This window comes from Euleptes europaea, chromosome 7 (assembly GCF_029931775.1).
Source record: "Euleptes europaea isolate rEulEur1 chromosome 7, rEulEur1.hap1, whole genome shotgun sequence".
Lineage (NCBI taxonomy): Eukaryota > Metazoa > Chordata > Lepidosauria > Squamata > Sphaerodactylidae > Euleptes > Euleptes europaea.
The window spans coordinates 60,708,353-60,725,366 of NC_079318.1; the positions used below are offsets into that span (position 1 = coordinate 60,708,353).

The 17,014-nt window shown below is 46.8% G+C and overlaps 1 protein-coding gene across 2 annotated transcripts in view; it reads right to left on the bottom strand.

Moving 5' to 3' along the window:
- The window catches only part of LOC130480523 (phosphofurin acidic cluster sorting protein 1-like), a 174,018-nt gene that overhangs the window by 14,569 nt on the left and 142,435 nt on the right, over nucleotides 1–17,014 (bottom strand). For both annotated transcript variants that reach the window (XM_056853081.1, XM_056853080.1), the window contains exons 7-10: nucleotides 16,172–16,252; nucleotides 13,054–13,113; nucleotides 4,095–4,246; nucleotides 78–171 (exon numbers count right to left, since the gene is read on the bottom strand). In XM_056853081.1, the coding sequence (XP_056709059.1) occupies nucleotides 78–171; nucleotides 4,095–4,246; nucleotides 13,054–13,113; nucleotides 16,172–16,252 (387 nt within the window). The remainder of the gene's footprint in view (nucleotides 1–77; nucleotides 172–4,094; nucleotides 4,247–13,053; nucleotides 13,114–16,171; nucleotides 16,253–17,014) is intronic.

Here is a 17,014-nt window from a genome sequence, read left to right on the forward strand (position 1 = left end):
AGGAGGAGGAGGAGGAGGAGGAGGAGGAGGAGGAGGAGGAGGAGGAGGAGGAGAAAGGAGATAGAGGAGTAACTCACAGGGCTGCCCGACTCTCGCTCTTGCCCTTTCTGGCCGTGCAGACTGCTGATCTCAGTCTGGGAACCAGAGTGTGAGACGCCCTCAAAGAAGCGCCTGCAGAAGAAACAGACAGACAGACGGACAGAGAGACAGACAGACAGAAAGAGAAATGAGGGAGAAGTAAAGTCACCGTGACCCCAGCTCGAAGCCCCTCCTCCGCCTCTGCGCCCGCCAGCAAACCCGCCACCAGAGCCCAGAAGCTTTATGGCGACACAAAAGGACAGGCAAGGAAGGGGCAGGCCCTGGTGAGCAGCAGGTGTGCGCGCGTGTGTGTTTTAAACAAAAAAAAACTTTAATAAAGAAAGAGAATAGAGAATGCCTCTGGCATTTAAGGAGGGCAGCGGGTGTGCCAAGAAGATGAAAAGCCACTGCTGCCTTGGCTAAGCTCATTCTTCTCCCTTGTCTTCCTGCCACACTCTCTCCTTCCAGCCTGAGCTAGGAGAGGCTGCTGGGGAGGGGAGCAGCCCACGGGTTGTCCTTCCCTTCCCTGCCTCTCCTGCTCTCCCCCCACCAGCCCCTTCTCTTTGTGCCTCATAGTGGGATTTTCAAAGTTTCCCCATTTTTATTTTCCCAAGCAGCATTATGATTCCTTTCCCCCCTGTCCTCCCAGGTTTCCCCTTCTGTCCTGGAGGAGCGGTGACCTCCACAATGAGTGGCCATCACTAGACGGACGCAGCACTTCCGGGTCACCTGCGCACCTACACTGTTAGGCCCTTATAAAAAGCCTGAGGCAGGGAGAAAAAACAAGAACAGCACTTCTGCAGCTCAAGGCTGCAGGCTCATTTTACATGAGGAGTGAACAACCAAGTGATAGGATCTGAACTGAGGACTGTTCTGATCTGCCTTCGGCCCCAGCATGGTTTCTAACAGTACTGACACCACATCTTTTGCGAGAACATAGTTCCCCATTTGATGCGTGCGGCATAGTCTGGACCAGGGGTTTCCAACATGGTACCCACCAACACCTTTCCTGGGGGCAGTAAGGGTTTTTTGAGAGTAAGCAGGGTCAAATGGTCCTTTTCCCAGCAGGGCTTCTGTTTGGCCACTGGAGATCTCATGGGCTGTGCAGATTTTTTAAGAGGTTGCTTTGGCAGCAGTTGCCAACACAGCCCGACTAAAAGCGTATGCAAGAAAATATTTTAAAACAATATGTTCATTATAAAAGGCACCTTGTTACACAGAGCTTCTGCCTGAAATGTTGAAGATTTACTACCAGACGTGTGCACCACCTCACTCTGATATTTTGCAGTTGTTCCGCCTCCTGTGGCAGCCATTTCCCGGGTGCGCCCACCACCCTGTATCAGAATTCCAAAGGTGCTCACAAGCTCAAAAAGGTTGGGGACCCCTGGTCTGGGCTGTTCACACCAGTTCGTCCTGCTTCAGAGCTACTGTTCCTACCAGCATGGATGCAACTTTGGGATGGATGCAACATTAGGAAGAATTTTCTAATAGTTAGAGTGGTTCCTCAGTGGAACAGGCTTCCTCGGGAGATGGTAAGTGCTGCTTCCCTGGAGCTTTTTAAGCACAAGCTAGATGGCCATCTGTCAGCAATGCTGATTCTATGACCTTAGGCAGTTCATGAGAGGGAGGGCATCTTGGCCATCTTCTGGGCATGGAGTAGGGGTCGCTGGGTGTGTGTGGGGGGAGGTAGTTGTGAAATTTCTGCATTGTGCAGGGGGTTGGACTAGATCACCCTGGTGGTCCCTTCCAACTCTATGATTCTAACTTAACCTTCAGAAACAAGACTAAGCACCACTGCAGGCGCTGAACGTTTAAGCAAGCATTTGTATCACAAAGGAACAGTGGCCAAAAAGGACTAAGTGTGAAGCAGAATGAAAAATCAACCGGTAACTGACTTAAAATGCCACATGCCAGACACCAGAAAGGGCAGAGTGCATTGCAATTACAGGCTGCTGCCACTGGGTGGCAGAAGAGGAAGGAGAAGTCTCAGGCACTTTCCGCTGAGCCCGGTAAAGCTACAAAGCGGCCAATGCCCCCATGCTGCAGGGTACGCAGAGCAATGGCTGGCAGCAACGGGCCGCTAACGTCACTGGGCTGGCCCAGGAGAAGGAGCAGGGCAACCTTCTTGAAGCTAAGCAGGTCCAACGGCTGCACGGGAGACCTCCTGGGAACTTTGTGTGCGTTGCCTCGAATTCCATGAGGGATGGAAGGCAGAATACAAAAGAAATAAAATGAACCCTGGGCAAGTGAATGAGGTGGGAAGACTCCGTTCAGAACTCTGCTTGGGCGTAAACGTAGCCAAGAGACTGCTGTTACCTCAACCTCATTTCCATGGTGACGATAATACCAGCATACCTTGCACACACAGTGTAAGAATTACTGAGATATTTATGAAGGACTATCTCCTTCCATTAGAAAAAAAAAAGTGTCATTTCAAAGCTTCTGTACAGTGCCTAAATACTGCTGGGGAGAGGAGGAACAGCTCGGCCTGCTTAGCAGGAAGTGTCCGATCAAACCCCTGGCATTTATTGTTCAAAAGGGGTGGGAAAGACTGTGCCCAAGACCCAGAGAGTTACTACGTGCTGGAGCTGGTAAGACCGACCTAGATAGACTGGTAATCTGACACCACGAAAACCAGTTTCATAAATGGTAAACAGCAGCAGCACCAATGCTTGCAGAACACCAAATCTAAATAGATTTTTATCCCCCACTAGTCATGCTTCCAATACAAAAGAATGCTTGCGGCAGAGCAACTGCGTCATCAGTTGCCAACTGCAACAAATCTGATTCCAGCAATTAAGCAGATAATGCCAACAGGCCGGTAAAGCCTCAAGTGCAAATATACTGGTTGATTGGATGCTGCTCAAGAAATTGCCCAGGAACTGCTGTACAGGTACTGCCTCTGCCTCTATAGATAAGGTCAGCAGGCTTCACCTATGGTGAATAAGAATGGCCTCCTGGTGATCAAACTCCAGTAAAATGGATAAGTCTTTAAGGTAATCAAAGGGCTGCACATAGCATAGACAGGCATAGATGGCAAGAAGACTCGCGGCCTTTGTGGCTTCTTTGTAAAGGTAAAGGACAAGGCCCAGCATGTCCCACAGCACCCAGGACCACCTGAGATGGGCTTCCACCTCTACCCCCACCCTATATCCAGGCACCAAGGTTAGCATATGGGAAGAAGTTCCTAGCAGCTCTGCCACAACTATGCAATTCTGTTTCCCTGAAACTCTCCCACTAAGGGATATTCTCAGTTTTAGCAATGAGAAAGAACTCCTTCTAGCATCTAACAGTTGGAGGTGAGCAAGTATTGAACCTAATGGATAGGGAGAGGCAAAAAATGAAATACACACAAACGTATTCTAGTTCTCTCATTGCCATACAATCACTCAAAGATCCACCAGAGAACACAGCCTGGTCCACGGGAGAAAAGGCAATTAAACCACAGCTAACAACAAAACAGTATTTTTCCTAACAGACTCTGAGACAGGGTTGCAGGGTTCTTCCCTTTCCGTTTCTCTCTTCCCTGCTTCTACATGCAAGGAGGCTGGTTACAAAGAAGGGACGGATGAGAACAGTGATACCCTCTTTCAGTTGGAGCCGTTTCCCACTGAGGTGCTTTGCTGGTCTATCCATCCCTGCTGGTCCACTGCAGTTTACGCAGGACTCTCTATCAGCCTGTCAAATCCAAGGTCAGCCTCAAGTTATCAGCATCCATCACGGAAACGTTTTACGGCCCTAAATCTCCCTTTTCCAAGCAAATGAATCAAAACGCAGAAAGCCGCCTCATAAGTCATTGCTTCAGCATCCTGGAGCCAGGGCAGCATCAGAAAGTCAAGCTCTGCTATGGGAAAGGAAACCAGAATTCCCATTTTTAGCAGTGACTCAAAGTGGAAACTACCTTACCTTTCAGGAGGGAGGAGAGTAAACATCCCCCCCACCTGAGACATGCAAAGCCAAGGTGTCGTCCTGCCATTATCCATGAACCTAGAAGGATCCAGGCCTGTCTTTCTTACCTGAGGGTAGGCTTCGGAGTGCTGTGGACGCTTTCGTTATCTTCTATCTCAGGACCACTGTCACTGTTGTTGCATTCCTCCAGGCTATCATAAAGCAGACCCAAGTCTTCCTCCACTTCTTGAGTCTGATCCACTGGATCAGAATCCAAAACCTACATAATCAAAACCAAAGGGGGATAAATATCAGATAACAGCAACCAGTCAAAATGATACTCTTGGAAGAGGGACATCTGTGGCCTAGGGAACCCAACACTCAATAAGAAAACCCAACACTCCATTCCTGCTTTGCCCAAGAATGCTGAACATTTTCTCCCTTCAGAAACATATTTCCTTTACCTCAGAATACATCACAGAAAAACCAGTTCCTCTAAAGAGAGTTTTCAGTGAGAAAAGCATTTAGCATGATATTTTAACACATGAACACACAAAATTAAAGAAGAACATACAAATTCTTCCTCTAAGATGAAGTTGCTGCATGCGCAGTTTGCTCCAGTGGAGAAGACTCAAGTTTAGATAAGACCCAGTGAGACTAGATCCCCGTCCTTTTTAAAAATAGTTAAAAACAACTATTGTGTGGGGGTATGAGTCAGATTGGGGCTAAAGTGATTTTCCAGCACATTCGTTTCCCAAGACCAACAGTGGGGCTCCCACTTGCTCCTCCCTCACCTCCCTAAAGCAGTACTATTTCAATGCAGATCAAAACACAACTGGGGTGGGGGGAGGGAGAGAGATATGCATTGAGAGTATGGCACTGGAGAAGAGGGTTAAACCACCCCTCCTTTCAGAATTGTGGCTCCAATCCAAATAACCTGCCACAAAGCTGCTTTTAAACCATTTTTAAAGGCGGTGGAGGTCACAGATCTCTCTGCATCTTGTCTACATTTGGCCCTCAGAGTGGCGTGCTGCTGCAATGTACCGTAGCCCGGCTGCTTTCTGCACCAAGACTATAAAACACATTCCATGTTAAGCCCCTATGCATTTGCACAGACAACTGGTGTCCGCATATAGCGCATTCTATCCATCGGCCTGGAACGCGCGAAAAGCGAGGAAATCTTCCGCTCGCCAAGAACTCTGCTGATGCAAGCCCTTCGACCTCAAGGGTATTGTTCTGCCAACTTCAGTGAGAGTGGCCTGACCTGGGTTCACCCTGCTGAAAAGAGGCGGTGCGGCTATTATATTACCCTCTTGCTTATGCAGCGCGGACTCGGGCAGCCTCGCTCATTAGGGGAATAGCTGACACTTAGCAGGGACTCCTAGATTTAAGCCTCAGCATCTTTAACAGAGGGAATTTCAAAGTAGCAGGGCTGGGGAACTGTGCCTGTCCATGAACCATCTAAGCCAGGTATGAGACTTCATGATATATAAGACATTAAGCTGATCCCCCTGAGGGTGGCCCTTGTGCAACATGGTCCAGGAGTTGTGCCCCAAAAAACTGTTCATCCTTCAACTTAATAACATACATCACTTCATTTCTCGGCATGATGACCGACAGCTGACCTCTTTGGCACGAGAACGACTGGCCAAAGGCTACAGTGGGGTAGATCCACTCAGGTTTTTCACCTAATTCTCCTCCTTACTCCAGCCCATTTTGCAAATGCCCGTTGCCAATGCAAGTCCCATGATCCCCAGCATAGCCTTTTTGAGGCCAAAGGTCTCCTACTTTATTCTCCAGCAGAGAGGTCAGTTCGATCCATCCCTGTGTTTTGAATTTTTCCATGCCATCGTTCGCTAAGAACAACCAGTGATGCTATCGAACAAACACTGCAGAATCACAGGATGAGGATGACACCCAAAAGCAATCAAGCTTGAACCCTAACCAAGGCTGGAGTTGCCATGCTGAAGCGACTTGTTAACAGGAGTAGGAGGCCACACAGCCCAGGGAGGTCAACAGGAGAACTCAATGCGCATCAATTCCTGCAAGATCTTGGCCTACCAAGGTCCCTAAAGAAAGGTCGCACCACAAACCCCAGGGCCAGGGAAAGCCAAACCACAAAGTTCCCTCTAATTTAAAAAAATATTCTGGGGGAATCTATCTCAGCTCCCCTAACATGGTGATCTGTTGGAGCCAGAAGGTGCTGGCCATACTCCAAGACTGTGTTTTTCGGCTGCTGAACAACTGGACCACACCAGCCCATCTCCCTGTCCCAGCTGCAGCCTTTGCTAATGCTTCTGATCAACATGATGCAGTCAAACAGATGCAATCTCATCTCAAGGCAACCTGGGCCCCTCTAACAACACCTGCCACACCTGGCGCTGAAAACCTTAATTATGACATTCCTTTTACCTGAAGCCGGCAGAAAGACCAAGACCAAAAAAGATACTAAATAATACAATAAAAGACAAATACATTGGCCCTAGGGAAGTGTTTGGCAGGAAATCCTTTCTGGTCCAAAAATGGCGGCATTAAACAGCATGTTAATGACATCTGCAGATTTTACTAATGAGGAAAGCTGTGAATGCTAAATGAGGACAAGGAAGTGATAAAAGTGGGCCTAGCAAGATTTTTAAAAAGGAAACATCAAGCACCAGCTACAAGGCGAGCGTGGGAGGCAGGCGCTGAGCTAGTCTACTTCTCATGCATGAGAGTCGGGCAGAGTAGGGAGAGACTTGGAAATCCCATCTGTGCCCTTGTCAGGAACACATCAACATAGAAAGTTGCCATGCACAGAGCATTTGCCTTTCTAGTTTAGCCTGGTCCACTATGATTGGTGGTGAGTCTTCAAGGTCTCAGGGGGAAAGTTTCTCCCAGTCTTGCAACCCTAGACTCCTTAACAGCAGATAATGGAGACTGGACCTGGGACCTTTTATATAGGAAAGCACATGATCTACCACTGAGCTAAGGCCTCATTCCAGGTTACAGTAACACACACAGGTATTTTATTCATTTCCAGTCCAATAGGACTTAATTTTAACATCATTTGTAGGTGGTTTTTTTTCTTTTTAATTCCTGTAAAACACTTCGGAAGCCAGTGTCGACTGAAAAGGGAGATAAAAAAATTTAAAAGGACAAATTAAAAATGAAGGTATCCCATTTCTATGAGCTGACATCCAGCCCTTTGCCCCTTCTCCCAAAGAAAACAAACATCACATCTATGGCATGAAGATCACAGTATATCCCTGAAAATGGGGTGGGGTGGAACTATACATCCAAAAGATGAAGAGTGGTTTATTTGTGCGGCCAGGCACATTCTGGATAAAAAAGTGTTGCACTGACCTATAACTGTTGTTCATTGAGATGTTTTCGGTGCAGGCACACATTAGGACTGTGCATGCACAAGCCTGCCGACGGAGATAATTTTCTAGCTTCTAGGAATATGAGAGGGCGCCTCACCCCAGCGCGCAGGCATAGGTTTCCCCCCACCCCCGAATGGGAGTGTGCCTAAAGGGGAAGGTGCCCCCTTTCTCCTCAGTTCTTCTTCTGCCCACTGAGCAAGACCCCCAAGAAACAACTAATGTCACTCAGAAAGCTCACAGTGGGGCAGGAGGCAGGGAATGTGTTCCTGCACAGAAGACATCTTGATGAACAAGTTACATGTAAGTGCAGCACTGTTTTCGTCTTCAGTCTTCCGTGCAGTCCCACATTGGGAGAATAACAAGCTACTCACCCGGTGGAGGATGCTGAGCTCTTAGTCAAACAGCGAATGCAGAACTGCTTTCCCAACTGCTGTGTCTTGTCTTGCATCTCTATCCACAGCATAATGGCAGATGAATGAGTCTGGAGGCAATCATGTGGCAGCCTCACAGATGTCCTGGCAAGAGACTCCACTATGGAAGGCAGCGGAGAATGCCTGCGATCTAGTAGAGTGTGCTTGAAGCGAATGAGGGCAATCCATGCCAGCCTGTTGGTAACACAGCCTAATCGTCTGCGCAATATATTGAGGCAAAGTCTGAGAAGACGCTGACTCTTTGGCACGCAGACCGGAAAAACATATAAACAGAGAATGACTCTCCCTAAAATTCTTAGTATGATGTAAATAATATAATAATGCCCTCTTAACATCCAGGCTGTGCAGTGTCCTTTTTGCAGAGGGAAGGGGATTGAGAAAGAACACATGTAAGGACACTGTCTGGGAGAGATGGAACCTAGACAGCACCTTTGGTAAAATTGATTACTGGGACATAGGAGAACCCTGTTTGGGAAAAACTGAACAAAGGGAGGGCAATCTCAAAGGGCTGCCAGCTCACCTACCCTCTTAGCAGAGGTGATAGCTGCTAGGAAACAAACCTTAAGTGAAAGTAAGGAAAGAGGGGCCTCTCCCAAAGGCTCAAATGATGATAACATCAATTGAGATAATACTAAGGAGAGAGACCACTGATGTAGCAGGCCATCTAGGAGGGCATAGATTAAATAACCCTTTAAGAAATTGCTTGGAAGTATGATGGAAAAATACCAAATAACCATCAATCCAATTATGAAATGCCAATACAGCGGCCAAGTGAACTTTCACAAAGGAAGCCCCCAACCCAGCATCCTTAAGGGATAGGAGGTTATTTAAAATAAAAGGTAAAGGGCAGGATGAGGGCGTCTGGCCCCTAATTGTGGACCACTTAACAAAGCGATTCTACTTCAGGGCGTATGAGGAGTGTGTAGAAGGCATCCTAGAATTCAATAAAACTTCTAGTACTTGATGGGAGAACTTCATCGGAGAAGACTGAAAAGCCAGGCTGTGAGGCGCAGTTTGTGAACCTCCTGATGCAGGAGAGACCCCATCGAAAGAAGGTCCAGGGCCTTCCGAAGGTGTATGAACCTGCCATTGGCCTTGAATAGGAGGTCTGAGAATCACAGCATGGCCAAAAAGGTTCCGTGAGGATGCAGTATGTGTTCTGTGCTTGTATACGGGTGAGTACCTTTCCCATCAGGGGAAGGGGCAGGAAAGCATAAAACAGACCCTTGGTCCAAGGGATTTGAAATGCATCCCCTTCTGATCCCGGGTTGTGACTGGCTCTGGAACAGAAACGGGGTGCCTTGGTATTTGCCGAAGTGGCAAACAGATCCACTGCAGGGAATCCCCATACCTAAAAGTCTGGAAGCAGGTAAGACCACTTGAGAGACCACTCGTGATGAGGAAGGGAAAATCTGCTCAATGCACCTGCCGTTGAATTGCGAGCCCTGGCAATGTGGATTGCTTATAAGATAACATTGTGTTGACGAGCCCAGATCCAAACTTTTGTGGCCTCCCTGCAGAGACAACAACACCGTTTCTTCCTGTCTTAGACAGTACATAGTGGTGGTGCTGTCTGTTTGCACCAACACTTGTTTGTTGCGTAGTATATCTGGAAAAAAACCAAAGCATAGTGAGCTGCCCTTAGTTATAGGAAGTTAATGTGTCATTTAGATTCATGATTAGACCATACTCCCTGTACGGAGCACCCCTCACAGTGAGCTCCCCAACCTAGCAAGGAAGCATCTGAGGGTTAACTGTTTTTGTGGGCGTGAAAGAACCCAAAGGGACACCAACCAGTACATTAAAGTGTCCACGGATCACCAAACCACAGTTCTTAGAACAGCTCAAGGAATGGAGAAGTGGACAGTCTGAGATTGTACCATAGGGTTGAAGACCAATTTCGCAATGGCTTTAGTTGTAATCTGGCAGATGGGATGAATGCTGTCGTGGATGCCATCAGGCCAAATAATATCTGAATGCATGAAGCAGATTGCCATCAAAGGATTGGTGATCAGATATCAGTCAGATAGCAAACAATCGTTCAGGGGGTGGGAAAGCCTTCCCTTTAAGAGGAATCCAGGAGTGCCCCAATAAACTGTACTGAGAGACTAGGGTGGACTTTTGCCAATTAATCCAGAGTCCCAATCACTGAACAAGTGACAATATTAACTATAGATTATCCTGAAGCTCCTCCTCAGAGGGAGCTGTAACTAGCCAGCCATCTAGGTAAGGGAAGATTGTGCAGCACTTTGGACATAAAAAGGCAACAACTTTGTGAAAACACGGGGGGCAGAAGATAGTTCAAAGGGGAGAACTGTATACTGAAAAATCTGGTCCCCACATTGAAAACGTAGGTACTTCCTATGGCTGGGATTAATAGAGGTGTGGAAATAAGCATTGTTAAGATCCAAAACTATGAACCACCAATTAAAATTTAAGAACTGCAAAATTTGGGGAAATGAAAGCATACAAAAAGTTTAAACAGACAAGAACTTATTCAATTTTCGAAGGTCAAGAATATGATGGAGACCACCATCCTTCTTTGGAACAGCAAACAACCTGGAATAAAAACCCCGGGTAGAAACATTATGGGGAACCAATTCAACTGCCCCTTTAGACACCAAATCACCCAAAGCTTGAGTGAGCTTCAGGTCAGAACCAGCTTCATTAGGAGAGTGGTGGTAAGCTTAAAAACTCCAGCCGGTATCATTCTGCAATAATTTTTAACACCCAAGAATCTGTGGCAATCTTCATCTAAGCTGGAAAGTGAGCAGCTACTTTCTCCTCGAAGCTAGTAAGTGATGGCAGGGAGCTGTCATATAGTCAAAAGGTAGATGTATGCCCCTGTTGCTTTGGAGACTGGGGCCAAGAAGACCCGGACCTGGGATTTGAAGACCTGCCCTTCCCATGGTTCTGTGCTGGTAAGGGCACTGTTGTCTATAGAAGGTGGAAGAATGACCAGACTTGTGGTACCTCTGCTGTAGGAAACACCCTCTCATCGGGAATTTCTGTCTAGATGATTATGAAGGAGAAGCAGTGACACCCAAGGACCTGGCAGTCTGCTTGTCTTTCTTGATTGGTCCCACAGCCTCATTAGCCTTCTCTGAAAACAAAGTGTGGCCTTCAAAGGGCAGGTCTTCCACCCTTGAGCAAGTCTCAATATTCAAGGCTGTAAAGCGTAGCCAGGAAAAGCGTCTAAATGTAATGGCAGCTGCCATGGCCTGAATCAAGCAGTCAGTTGCATGCCTGCTTGCATTCATTTGTTGTTTTGCCAATTTTGTCGCTTATGCCTTGAGAACTTTAGCTAAGGTACATTTGTCTTCTGGAAGGAGATCAATGTAAGATGCCAATTTCTCCCATCAAAAAAGCTGGTAAGCAACCATTATAGCCTGAGAGTTGACTGTACAAAATTAAGGGCATCAGCTGAGTAGACCTTTCTACCCAGGGCATCAATATTGTGGCCATCTTTGTCCACAGTGGCCGAATGCCCGCCCTTTCTGTATTTGGACTGCAACCAGGGACGAAGGTGCAGGATGTGAAAAAAGAAATCCACAATCAGCCTGTTGTACTTTGTACAGGTTTTCAAACTTTCTAGCCATTGCAGGGATGGAAGAAGGTTTCTCCCAGATATTCTTGGCAACGTTCATGAAAACCTCCAGAACTGGGAAGGCGACAGTCACTGGTGCCTTGGAATATAATGCAGATAAGATCTTGGCTTCAGGCTAGAAGACACTACCTCCGTGTCCAAAACCTTGGCCATTCTGAGCATCTGTTCAGAAAAGAGTCATAGGTCATCATTGAGAGATATAGGCAAATTATTTTCTACAGCCTCATATGGCAACGGGTCTGAAGGTAACTCGGATCTGAGATCGGAATGGGAAGCCTGGTCTTCATGGTTGGAATCAGAGAAGCTTCCACGGCATGAAGGCAGTACTTCAGGCTGTGAATACTGGGAAGCCATAGGAGAGCACTGGCTGGAGGGTGCTTGGGGGGCTGCTGGAGTCACCCATTGAGCCAATGGTATTTGATAAGTCGATGGCACATGCCACTGCAGGTGGATAACTGGCCCAATGTCCCTGCTTGGGTAGGCATGGGCCATTGGGGACCCCACCAAGATTGGGATGGTGGTTGTGGTGGAAACGGTTGAGCAGGAACCGATGCCTGTGGGGGCGAGGCCTGTGTGGCAGGTAACTCTAGAACTGATGACAGCAGAACCGCTAGCTGTGGAATCAACGACTATGTGACAGACACCCGCGGAAGCAAAAACTGCTTTTTCTGATAGGGGAGGATGCTCTGGTAAATCTTTCTCAGAACCGTAGAACTCGGGTTCAAGAAAGCGAGGTGACGGAGTGCAAGGACTGGGTGACGATACCTCCTCAAGCACAATCGGTTCGGAAAGCTTCAGAAGTGAAATAGTAGCTGGGGTCTCCTTGCTTTTATGGTGAGGCGCTGAGCCCTTGCCCACATGTTTGGACTTCATCTTAGCTTTCTTCGCAGGTGGCTCCAAAGAACTACGCTTGGTGACTGTCAGATCTGGTGACCGGGACTGATGTTTGTGGGTGTTCGGGGTCGGAACTGAACGAGAGGACACCACGGAAACAGACATAGAAGTCTGATCATGCATAGCCGATGACTTTGAGGCCGGCTTGTCTGAACAGGACAGAGTACGCTCCCAAAGAACAGCTTTGAGTCATGAAGCCCTATCTGAACAGGCCTTGGGCGTAAATTGCTGGCAATGGCAGCAGGCTCCAATGTTATGCGACTCACCCAAGCAGGTCAGACAAAGGGATGTGCTCGTTCGTTTGAGGCATCTTGGTGCTGCATTTAAGCAGAGGCTGGACAAGCACTTGTCAGGGATGCGCTAGGCTGATCCTGCATTAAGCAGGACTAGATGGCCTGTATGGCCCCTTCCAACTCTATGATTCCATGCATTGGAGACATTTCCTGAACAATGCCTTTTGAGCCCTCTCAAAGACGAAGAAGAAGAACTCTCGGTAGAAAGAAAAAAGAATCAACAAAGTGAGGAGCGAAGCGAGATTGAACCTTTCAGCTTAGTGGCAAAAGAAGAAGCGAGGAGAAAGGGGATGCCTCCCACTTTAAGGCTGGCTCTGATTCGGCAGGAAAACCTATGTATGAGTGCTGGGGTGAGCGTGCCCCTCCTATTCCTAGAAACTAGAAAAATCTCTCTGCCTGCAGGACTGCACGGAAGACTGAAGACAAACGGGGGTGGCCAAAAAGAGAGAAACCAAGCTAACAGTACATCTGACAGGGGCAGATTAAAAAAAAAGTCTTACCTCATCAGTCACTTTAAATCTCTTCAGCAAGGCAACAAATTTCTGCTTGAAGTTTGGTTGCTAAAACAAAACCATTAAGAGTGTGAGATAGCTGGGAGGGAAAGGTCTCTGCCCTTGTTTCCTTATATCTTTTTTCTGAGGAGGGCCAGGCACCAGTCGATGGTCTGGCACAAAACCCCACAGCCAAAGGCTTCTTTGCACATTAGGTTTTCCTATGCAGAAGTCACTTGTCATGCATCAGCCACAACATCTCTTGATCCTACATGTAAATGGCTGTGTCTTTTCCATTTTGAGAAGTGATTTATTCTCTCGTCCTACCTATCAACAGAGCAAGGTCTAGCGCCTTTCTCTGACCTTCCCTTAAAAGCAAGAGGCAGATGACTATGACACAATATAATACTATTTATTAAACGTTAAATGCCAGCGGCGCCTTGGGCACTGGATGGAATGCAGAAGTGACACAGTCTTTACCCAAAGTGCTCACAGTCCGCAAGGCCAGAATGCAGAGGGGAGGAATGCCAAGACTGATTATCACCTCAGCACTGACAGAGCTGTCACTCCTCTGACAAGCCATCCTTTCTGTCACGGCTAAAGGCACGCCAACATGGCAGCCGACTGTGCATTCTCCAGTTAAGGCTGCTCTGTGCACAACTGGATGTCTGGGATCTGTGCCACAACCCCTGCCAGCCATGTGGATGCAGAAAGAGGGCAAGGAATCAATCTATTTATGCCACCCCTCTAGGGAACCTGTTCAAGGTGGCTTACAAAATAAACAATTATAAAAACAAAAACATTACAAGTTATTAATTCAAATCTAGCATTACAAACCTAGCCACAGCATAAAAACAAAGACCATTGAGCAACTTAAAATAACAGTTTCAGAATAAAAGAACACTAAAATGGTATTAAAAGAGCCCTTAAAAGCCTGAGTGAACAGAAACATGTTGACCCCACACCTAACAGAGAGCAGTGTAGACACCAGGCAAACCTCAAAGGGAAGGGCATTCCATAAGTGAGTTGCCGCTGCTGAAAAGGCCCTGTCTCTGGTTGCCGCCTGCCTCACTGCTTAAGGTGGGGGGTACCAAGAGAGCAGGCCTTGTGAGGTAGATCTTAACTGGCAGGCTAGACAATATGGGACGATATGAGGCGATCCTTCAAGTAGCCTGGCCCCAAGCCATTTCGGGCTTTAAAGGTAAGAACCAGCACTTTGAATTTTGCCCAGAAAGAAAGGGGTAGCCAGTGCAGATCTTTCAGCACTGCGGTGATATCATCCCTGTATCCCACCCAAGAGTAGCCTGGTTGTGCATTTTGGGAAAGCTGAAGTTTCCAGACCATATGAAAAGGCAGCCCCATGTGGAGCATATTATAGTAATCTAACCTGGATATAACCAGAGCATGGTCACTTTGGCCAGATATCATTTTTTCGGGAACAGCTGTAGCTGATGTTATTAGTCAAAGCTAATACAAGATACTATGTGCCCCAGAGGCCAGGATCCAGCAGTATCCCCAAGCTACAATCCTGTTCCTTAATGGGAAATACAACCCCTTCCAGGGCAGGCTGACTCCTCAATCCTTGAGCAACAGCACCTCAGTCTTGTCTGGACTGAGCTTCGGTTTATTGGCCATCCATCCCATTACGGTCTCCAGGCACCTGTTATGCACAGATTTCCTATGCATGCACAGACTTCTGGCATCAGGCATGGTGTGCAAGAACATCTGCCAAGTGCCTTAAAGTCTCCCTGTAGAGACATTAAAAAGTGAACGTATGCCTTGGGTTGCAATCTTAAACATACTTATGAAGGAGCAAACGATCTGAGTTCCATGGAATGACTTCTGAGTGGGCAAGCTTAGGCTTCCACTCTCATGGGTGTTAAGTGGAACAGTGGTTGGTTGCAAGGAATCAGAAGAATGTACACTCCATGCTTAAAAACAAACAACATTCTGTAAAGGAGCTCGAATTCTACTTCCCCCAAAAGCTGACACCCCAAAGCAGATCTGGCCTTGGAAGTTGCTGGCATGGATGACTACCTGAAAACCAATGGCCTCTCTCTATATTCAGACTGGAGGTGCTCTAACTGTAACTGCCATAATCTTTCATCCCATCCATCCTCGCAGGAGCTCAGGGTGGCAACATTTTATTCTCACAACAAGTCTGTTGAGGAACTGACAGACTGGGACTGGGCCAAGATCACCCAGAGAGCTCCATAACTGAGCAGGGTTTGAACATTGGTCCTCCCTGGTCCTATCCAGCATAGGAACTACTACATCACGGTGGTTCTCCCTATGCATAAAACACTCGGACAAAAATTCTTTTCTTGGTTGTTTTAGTTTCCTTTCTTTTTTGAATGAAAATTTTCAACATGTCACATGCGCTGCTCAGAGCTTTTGGGATGGAAAAGGAAATAAATCAAATGAATGAATGAAGCCGCTCAGAGCTTCTTGGGAGGCAGAGGGGGATAAAAGTAACTAAATAAATGAATTCTGCAAACTGTATAAATCATGCAGATTAAGCACATTAAGCCTACACTTGGGTATTTTGAATAATTTATTCTGCTTCTGCTAATCATGAAGAAAGGGGTTACAGCAGAATTCCTGCTGCCTTTAGCTATTGCAAGGGCATCAACAACATGCTGAGTTCATAAAGAGTTCCAACTGGACAACAGTATCTCTTCAGTTGGACTCCTATTCTCTAGGACAGCAGTTCTGAAACTGTGCTCCACGGAGCACTTGGTGCTCCGTGAAACATTCCCTATTGCTCTGTGAAGAGATTGGAAAGAAAAATAAATAAAATAATTGTGACAAGATCTCAAAATTGTGAATTTTTGCAGCCATGAACTGTGTGTAAGTATAAAGTAGAAATTATTATGCCCAAATGCTTAAACTATCTTCCATCGTCAATACTACTGTCATTCGGTTTAGTACATAGGTGCTAGGTGAAAATTAGTACTCCGTGACATATTTCTCTCCTGAAAAGTGCTCCTTGTCTCAAAATGTTTGGGAACCGCTGCTCTAGGATATCATCTGATGGGAAAAGCACAGAGCTTCCCAGACAGGGATCAACAGGAATTCCATTCCCAGTAGCCTCCCTTTTGGAAAAGCCAAGAAATGTTGCACTTACTCTGGTCATAGATGTAGTCCTGATCATTTTCCGCCGGGCTTTCTTCGGCTTCCTCACTTCATCCTCTTCATCGTATAAATCCTGAACAGCAAGAGATTGTGGCAAATATCAGAAGAATCCAACATTTGAGGCCAGTGATTTCCAAACTGTTTCTGGGATTGCTTGGTAGTTTATCAACAGTTCCTCAAAGTGACAGTCAGTAATGGAAGAGAACCTTCACCCGAAGACAACTTTACCCCATCATTGCAAATCCTCTCTTGAGGTGCACAATTGCAAGGAAAAACTGGGTGCTTTTTTCCAGGGCCTATTCTCAGTTCACAAAGCCCAAAATTCCTGGACAGCCCCTTGTTGAACTGAGAAAGCCTCTTACAGCACATCTCAGAATCCTCTCTAGCATGCAAAGGCTCTACTGCCAGATGCTCAGGGGCTCCTTGTCTGCAGACAAAAGTATCCTCAGATGGCAGGGAGGTTGAAATGGTGGGCCATCTCCATCCCCTAATAGAACAAAGGGTCATCAGGGGATAGGGATGGTCTACCCAGTATTGGGATTCTTTGACTCCCCTTTTTAATAAGATAATTTAGGGCATCCTCAGTAGTCTCATGAATAACTGAGGTGGAGGCAGTTCTAAGGTTTTTTTTTAATTTGCATATCCTTTGGGATGACCCTTGTACCTCCCCACCACAGGTTTGACCCTTCACTGGGGCAGGAGTGCAGAGGAGTTCTGGCTAGAAAGATCTCTGCATCTCTACAGGAGCCTGTTCTGCAAGACATAGCACAAGGTATTTATTCCAATACAATTTCCAAACCAAATTAAATGCAATCATATGAAACAACTGTTGTAC